Source organism: Hordeum vulgare, chromosome 5H (assembly GCF_904849725.1).
Source record: "Hordeum vulgare subsp. vulgare chromosome 5H, MorexV3_pseudomolecules_assembly, whole genome shotgun sequence".
NCBI classification, from domain to species: domain Eukaryota; kingdom Viridiplantae; phylum Streptophyta; class Magnoliopsida; order Poales; family Poaceae; genus Hordeum; species Hordeum vulgare.
In genome coordinates, this window is record NC_058522.1 from 482,654,675 (window position 1) to 482,663,534 (window position 8,860).

Here is an 8,860-nt window from a genome sequence, read left to right on the forward strand (position 1 = left end):
CGGGCCACAGCTCCTTGTCGATCCGGTCGATGACTTCTCTCAGACGGCCGATGAAAGGCCCCACTCTGCCAAGGCGAATATGTGCTCGGAGCATGTCCCGATTGGCTTCGTCACCGAGTGGAACGTTTGGAACAACCGACCGTTTAATGTCGGCTGCTTCAGCCTCAGCGTACTGACAAAAATCTGCAAAGAAAATAAGAGCAGAAAGTAAGCGCAGAATGAATTACAAAGTCAAGAAGCACTCGGCAAGAAGCTTACGACCGAGCAGTGCAATCATCTTCCTTGCCCAGTCGTTGACATACTTCTCCTGCCAAATGCATCGACGGTTCATCAACTTCATTTGACCCATCAGTTCACTTCTTTGCTTGCCCATTTTCTCAATTTCGGCCACCAATGCCTTGTTGGTCTCTCGGGACTCCTCCAAAGACTTCTCTCGGTCAGCAAGAGCCCCCTTCACACCAGCCAAGTCATTCACAGCTGCCTCCAATTCCGCAGTAAGCTGAACCTTTTCCGCCTTCAGAGTATTGTACGCGGATCCCATTTCTCAAGTCTTCTGCCAAATCAGCCCAAAGGGAAGCTCAGACACATTCAACCAGGAAAACAAACAAAGTTCTTCAGACCCCTGCCGATGCAAGCACTCGACAGCGGTCTCAGGGACTACACCCAGTGGGTTCACTAAGAGTGACCCCACTGGCATGAAGCTCGAACAGGCCGGCCCTATTGAGCTACATGACGAACAGGCAAATCTACGATAATGCTATTACCCGACTTGGGTAACACTACTCTCGGGAACTACATCCAGTGGATGCACTCCAAGTGCCCCCACTGGTAATATTCGGGCAGACCAGCTCGGATCTGCTCAGATAACGGGAAATACATATAAAGACAACTGCCGGTGCAAGCACTCGACAGAAGTCTCGGGGACTACACCCACTGTATTCACTCTGAGTGAACCCACTGCGAAATAATCCTACTGTATCCGAGTATATCACTTGGACACCCGGTGGGCTACAAGAGGGAAGTAAACACTTACTAGCGCACTTACTCGGATCTCGTCTCGGAGCTCCAAGCTTCTCTTGTACAAACACGCGATGGAGTCGTACGCTCCCTTGACATCACCCACCATCAACTCCACCTGCACCATGGCCTCCTTGGCGGCTCCCACTTGGTCTTCCGGGAGGTGTCGGGCGTCGTACTGGATGGTCGATGGACCTGGCACGACAGAAGTCTCCTTGGGCATCCCAAGTCCCGCTCCAGTCGGTTCCACCGCGAGGGACACCGCCTCAGTCGACGGCATCAGCTCGGTCGGCGGCGCGTCCATGGTAGGAGCAGCAGCAAATGGAACGACCTCAAGGACAGGCGCCAAAGTTGGCCCTGATCCCCTTTGGTCCTCCTCCTCCAGATGAATCACCTCCGAAGGAAGCCCGACTGAACAACATGAGGTTGCAGAAAAAGGGCAAGATTAAAGACAACACTCACGAAACAATAATGCAAACTCTCGGAGTCGTCACAACGTACCTTGCTGAGATGTGGCAGCGTTATCCGTATCCATGGGATCATCGTCCTGGCGCGACAGAGAGGTGGCAGAGGTGGCAGCTCTGTCGAGTAAAATCCACTCGTCCGATAAGCATGAGTTCAGTCAAATATTGAAAGAAGATGGGAGAACAAGACACTTACGCTGAGGCAACTGGAACAATGATCCTCATCCGAGGCAAAGCTTTCCGAGGCTTGGGCCCAATCGGTTTGGCCACCTTGGACGGTTGGTCCGTAGGCTCGGCAGCAGCGTCCCTGGTCCTCTTCACGCTCCGAGCACTCGGAGCCACGAGAGGAGCTGGCGGAGCACTCGGAGCCACGGGAGAAGCAGGCGGAGCACTCGGAACTGCTGGAGGAGCCGGTGGAGCCGCGGGTTCGTGACGGCGCTTAGTTCGAGGCTCTGATGGTGGAGGTGGCGAGCTTTGCTCCCCAGCCTCCCTCTCCTCCTCTTCAGACTCCTCCTCCGTCTCCCCACTGTCAGAGACGTACTCGACGCTATCCATGCTGCCCTCTTGGCTGCCCTCCTCTTCCTCAGCGGGATTCCCGTTCGAGACGGGAGAATGCCAGTTGGTCCACTCCTGCACAAAATACAGTCGACAACGTTAGACACCAAGCGCCGACACAAGAAAAGCAATAAATCTAAGAAGATTGAAAGCACTCGACAAGATGCGCTCACCTCATTCGGAGGAGCGTTGTCGGCGCGGAAGGGCCTCACTCGTCGGGCTCCTTGGGGGTTGTCGCATGCGCCTGTGATGCCGCGGACCCACGCTGTCACCGTCTCCCCGGTCACGCACTCTGGGTGAGTCCGAGTGGAACCCTTAGGCCCCACATTGTGCCACATGGCGTGGTGTCGGGCTTGCAGCGGCTGGATGCGCCGACCCAGAAAGGTCTCCAGAAAGTCCATGCCGGTGACTCCCTTGCAGACGACGGCTATCAGCGCGTCGACCAGAGGCTGGATCTGGATCTTTTCCAACTTGGAGAGCGCAAGTTGCTTGGGAGGAGCCGGACGGTCTAGGCTAAAGGGTGGCAACCCAGTCACAGCATTCGGACAAGCTATGTCCTGACAGTAGAACCAGGTCGACTGCCAGTTCCTAACTGACTCAAACAACTGGAGAGGGGGGTAGCTACTCTTCGTTTTCTTTTGGAAGCCTAAGCCCCCGCAGAGCTGGAGGAGATGGGTTTTATCATCCGACTGGCTAAGCTTTTTGACAGTCTGAGACCTAGCGGAGAAGATGTACTTAAAGAGCCCCCAATGGGGGGACATCCAATAAAGCACTCGCACAGAGTGACGAATGCGGCGAGATGGGCTATCGCGTTGGGAGGAAAATGATGGAGCTGCGCCCCGAAGTGATTCATAATACCTCTAAAGAAGGGGTGGGGAGGCAAGGAGAAGCCCCTGTACACGTGGCTGAGCAGGAAGACGCGATCTCCCTCCTGCGGTGCCGGCTCCGTCTCGCCCTCCGTCGGCAGCCTCCACGGCTTGTTTGCAATCATGCCTTGCTCCACCAGCTCCAGCAGGTCATCCGTCGTCACCATGGAGGGGAGGAAATCCCCCTGGATCCAACTCGCCGATAGTGCTCGCTGTCGCCGCTGAGCAGGAGTCGCCTTCTTCTTCTTCTTCTTCTTCTGTGACTCGAGCTTGCTCGTCTGCCCCTTCGTCATGTAGAAGGCATCAGATCCGTAGAGGAGGAGAGGAAGGAGGAGGCTTGGAACGCGCAGGGAGCTACGGGAGAAGCGGGGCGAGTGCGAGTAACAAGGGCAGCGCAACAAGAAACCCCCACCGGAGAGGCTTAAATAAGGTTCCGACTAGGTCACTAACAGGTGGCCCCGTAATCTTATCCCCCCACCGGCTGCTGCGATGTTAGTGGAGAAGATAAAGGTGCGGTAATCGAGGCGGCATAAACTACTCGATGACGATGTCGATATCCCCGCTGAGCGCGCGGCAACCGAAATTTGAAGATACCAGAAAATCCGCCGCTGTCAGTTTGACCGGTCACATCGAAAGATTCCGCGGAGGCACTCGATCCCTGACGGTTCGTTTCACTCGTATATTCACTCGGATCACTGGTCGAAAGGATAAAATGGGTCGAGGCAAACAATGCCAAAGCCACATCCATACCAGTCGGATCCGTACTCCAGGCACCACTTCGTCGTTCCAACCCCGATCCATTCGGGGACTAATGATGGGGTTATAGTCCCAGGGTAGGGTCCTAGGCCTGCCCTATAGGTCCTACCCAAGGACTACCCTTCATAGAGGGCAAGGCCCTTAGACAGTACCGACTGAACTAAGGACCCCCCATCATCCAGTCGGTGACGAGCATTCGGAGCATATTTATCGTACCGACTGAATTCCACTCTGTACATCGTAACCTCCCAGGAGGACAACGGTCATACGTTTTCATACACCATTATTAGCATTTAAGGCATACGTTACCTGTAACGTAGGCATTTATTCGCCACTACTCCACCCCTGTCCACCGGGCCGTTGTAAAGGGCAGCGCACCCTATATAAGCCGCCCTTCCCCACTGGTGCAGGGGTTGGCATTTACTGTAATCCTATATTCCACTCGACACTAAGCTCCCAAGAGCACTGAGACGTAGGGCTTTTACCTCCACCGCAGAGGGGCCTGAACTCATACAACCTCGCCATTGCTAAGGCTCTGCCCATCATTTCATACCCTACACATCTACTGTCAGACTTATACCCACGACAGCTTGAGTCTTTGGATGATTATACAAATCTTCTACGCTGGCTTGAATTTCGCTTCTAGAAATATCTTGGACTCCACCTCCGGTGGAACGTTCATGGAAATCACGTTAGGAGAAGCCAAAAAACTCCTAGACAATATCATGACGAACTACTCTCAGTGGCACACTGAAAGGTCACCTACTAGTAAGAAAGTACACGCTATAGAAGAAATTAACTCGTTGAGTGCTAAGATGGATGAGTTAATGAATTTGGTTGCTAGTAGAAGTGATCCTTTAGATCCTAATGACATGCCCTTGTCTTCCTTGATTGAGAGTAGCAACGCTAGCTTGGACATTAATTTTGTTGGTAGGAATAATTTTGGCAACAACAATGCTAATAGAGGAAACTATGTTCCTAGGCCTTTTCCTAGTAACCCCTCTAATAACTTGGCAACTCCTACAACAATACTCATGGAAATTACAATAGATTACCCTCTGATTTAAAGAGTAATATCAAAGAGTTTATTAACTCGCAAAATATTTTCAATGCGTCCATAGAGGAAAAACTACTCAAAATTGACGATTTGGCTAGGAACGTTGATAGAATGTCTAGTGATATTGATGCCTTGAAAGTTAGATGTGCTCCTCCCAAGATCAATATGGATGAAACTTTAAAAGCTATGCGTGTTTCCATGAGTTAGAGCAAAGAAAGAACCGCCCAAATTCGCGCTAGACATGAATGGCTTAAAAGGGTGTGTTCTCGTGATGAGAATCACGAAGATCTTAAAGTGCTTGGTGTGACTCCCATTGAATCTTTGTTTTCTTGTGTCAAACCTAATTATGATGGGGCCGGATATGAATCCACTTTGGTTGAAAAATGCCCCAATGATTTGGAGTCCATCTATCTTAATGCTAAAAGCATTGAAAGTGGAGTAGAAGATATTGAAACCTTTAGTAGTAATGAAACTACTACTTTGGATTTCAAGGGATTCAATTATGATTGTTGCTCCTTGATTGAATGCACTTCCTTGATGCAATCCATTGTAAACTCTCCACACGCTTTTAGCCAAAACAAAGCCTTTACCGATCATATCATCGATGCTATGATGAAATCTCTTGAAGAGAAACTCGAATTGGAAGTTTCTATCCCTAGAAAGCTTCATGATGAGGGGGAACCTACTATCAAAATCAAAATCAAAAACTATGAATGTAATTCTTTGTGTGATTTGGGTGCTAGTGTTTCCGCGATTCCAAAGTCTTTATGTGATGTTCTTGGTTTTAATGAGATTGAGGAGTGTTCTCTTAATTTGCATCTTGCAGATTCTACTATCAAGAAATCCATGGGAAGGATCAATGATGTTCTTATTATTGCAAATAGGAACTATGTACCCATGGATTTCATTGTACTTGACATTGATTGCAATCCTACATGCCCTATCATTCTTGGTAGACCTTTCCTAAGGACTATTGGTGCTATCATCGGTATGAAGGAAGGAAATATTAGATTTCAATTTCCTTTAAAGAAGGGCATGGAGCATTTTCCTAGAAAGAAAATAAGATTGCCTTATGAATCCATGATGAGGGCTACTTATGGCTTGAGCACCAAAGACGAGGAAACGTGATTCTATCGCCTTATGCCTAGCTAAGGGCGTTAAACAATTGCGCTTGTTGGGAGGCAACCCAATAAATTTATTTTTTTTCTTTCTGTTTTGTTGCGTCCACACCATCATAATTCTGTTATGATTGTCTCTTTTGTGTTTCTTTTTGTGTTTGTGCCAAGTAAAACCTTTATGACTAGTCTTAGTGATGGTTGTTTGATCCTCCTGGAAAAAAACAGAAACTTTTCGCTCGCGAGATTATTTTTCATTTTGATTCAGAAAGAGCTTTTTAGTTGATACTTTTTGCTTCTGGTTTATATGCCTTTTTCCCAAGCAGTCGTAAGTTTTCAAAAAATTTGAGGTACCAGAAGTATACGAAGCATACAGATTTCTACAGACTGGTCTATTTTTGGCAGATTCTGTTTTTGTTGAGTTGGTTGCTTGTTTTGATGAAACTATGGATAGTATCGGGGGGGGGGGGGGGTACAATCCATGGAAAAGTTGGAATATAGTAATCTAACACCAATATAAATAGAATTAAAGTTTTCTACAGTACGTAAGAAGGTGGTAGTTTGTTTTCTTGTGCTAATGATATCACGAGTTTCTGTTTAAGTTTTGTGTTGTGAAGTTTTCAAGTTTTGGGTGATGCTCTCATGGACAACGAGATAAAGAGTGGAAAGATCTCAAGCTTGGGGATACCCAAGGCATCCCAAGCCCATTCAAGGACACCAAAAATCCTAAGCTTGGGGATGCCCCGGGAAGGCATCCCCTCTTTAGTATTCAATCCATCGGTAACATTACTTGTAGCTATATTTTTATTCACCACATGATAGGTGTTTTGCTTGGAGCGTCTTGTATGATAGGAGTCTTTTTTTGTTGTGTCACAATCATCCTTCTGCACACCTTTTGAGAGAGACATGCACTCATCGTGAATATACTAGAATACTCGTTGACCTTCACTTATACCTTTTGAGTTAGGCAATTTATCTCACATGTGCTTCACTTATATCTTTTGAGCTAGTTGATTTTGCTCTATGTGCTTCACTTAGATCTTTTAGAGCACGGCGGTGCATGACTTGGTACTTGGTTTGTGCTATGAAAGTAGTACCAAAGGTGATAGGCACCCAAAGGGGATACAAAAACTTCCATCTTCATGTGCATTGAGTAGAAAGAGAAGTTTGATTCCTCTCAATCAGTTTTGAGACGTGGATTTGGTAATATTAAGAGTTATGTTAGTAGGGTGTTGTGAATCTAGAAATACTTGTGTTGAAATTTGTGATTCCCGTAACATGCACGTATGGTGAACCGTTATGTTAGGAAGTCGGAGCATAATTGATCTTTTGATTGTCATCCTTTGTGTTGCGGTCGGGATCGCACGATGGTCAACACCTACCAACCCTTCCCCTAGGAGTATGCGTTTAGCACTTTGTTTCGATTACTAATAAAAAAATTCACAACAAGTATGTGAGTTCTTTATGACTAATGTGAATCCATGGTACACTAGTAGAAAAAGGGCCTTTTGTTCCGGTTTGTAAGGGCCTTCTGTCCCGGTTTTGGAACCGGGACTAAAAGGTCGTTACTAATGCCCTCAGCCTTTAGTCCCGGTTCTTACATCAACTGGGACAGATGGCCCTCCACGTGGTCGATGCGGCCAGGCCAGGCAGGGGGGCCTTTAGTCCCTGTTGGTGACACCAACCGGGACCAAAAGGCATCCACGCGTCAGCACGTGGCTGAAGTTGAGGTTTTTTTTGAAAGGGGCTGGTTTAGGGGTTAATTTAGGTTGTTATATACACCAACCAAGGAGCATCCATGAGCAAGCACAAAAATAAATAATTTTATCTTTCATCCATGAGCATGCACAAAATTTCATCAGGCACACCACCATCATACTTAAAAGTGCAGTAGCAGTTCAACACTATCGTACTTAAAAGGTTTACACTATAAAGATTAAAGCTCCATCAGGTTCTTAAGATCTTCACTCCTGCTTCTTCACATTCTCCTTCTTCATCCTGATGCGCTTAGACCGGCAAAGCCCCATGCCAGGCTGTGGGATGTACTCCTCTACCACAATTGGCATGGCCCTCTCGCCCAGCTGTGGGATCACCATCGCGAGGCCGTTGTCGCTGCTACTTTTGCTGTAGCCAGAGTCGCTGCTACTTTTGCTGTAGCCAGAGCTACTGCTGCCATAGACATAGCACATGTCGCAGTCCTTGCTGCTCCTGCTCCCATTGCCTTGCCAAATGCAAAAAAGTTTTTTTCAAAATGGGTGTGAGACATAGCCTAATGGAGAGGAAGAAGAGACAGAGCGTACTGGCATCGTCGTCGTCCTGGTAGCGCCTCCAACACATAGTCGTGTCGAACACCTTCACGGCGAACGTGGCGTTACCATCGTACCTGAAGACAAGGAAGTACCCGTGCCGCAGGTCGTAGGCACGGACGAACTGCTTCTAGCCGCGATCTAGGTACATGCTTCCATCGGTGTCAAACACCACCTCCACGTCCCACAGCTTACGAAGCCCGTTGCTGGCCTGCCTTAGCTTCATGTTCTGTGGCTGATGGCCGTCCAGCAACTTCACAAAATTGTCCGGCAGCACCTGCCTGCTGGAGGATTCCTCAAGTATAACCGTGAAGAACTCCATTTCTGAAAAGCAGCACAAGAGACCAATTGCTACCCTTTACAACATTGTCATACAACATTTACAGCAACATGATCATCAATATTAGGTAGTACCTAATTAAATACCCTCTTTAAGGTAAAATAGCATAAAACAATATAGACCCTGACTCGAGGTCGGAGGGGGGTTGGTGACGGGGACGACGAGTCGACGACGCGGATGATGGAGGGGGCTCCTAGATTTCTACATAGTGCTCTCCAATTTTAGCATTCAAAATAGGAGTACTTTTCCAATTTGAGCATTCAATAAATAAAACCAAATCGTAAAATAAAGTAGTATTCAAATTAGCATGCATTCAATTATAAGCAAAACTACATCATCTCTTGTGTTCGTACATCGTCGAACATTAGCACTAATACTCCTCGA

General features: G+C 47.7%; 1 protein-coding gene across 1 annotated transcript in view; it reads right to left on the bottom strand.

The window, feature by feature from the left end:
• Window positions 1–8,458, bottom strand: part of LOC123396947 — a 33,231-nt gene extending 24,773 nt beyond the window's left edge. The window contains exon 1 of the mRNA XM_045091702.1: window positions 8,312–8,458. Within this exon, the coding sequence (XP_044947637.1) occupies window positions 8,312–8,458 (147 nt within the window). The remainder of the gene's footprint in view (window positions 1–8,311) is intronic.
• Window positions 8,459–8,860: the final 402 nt, after the last annotated feature.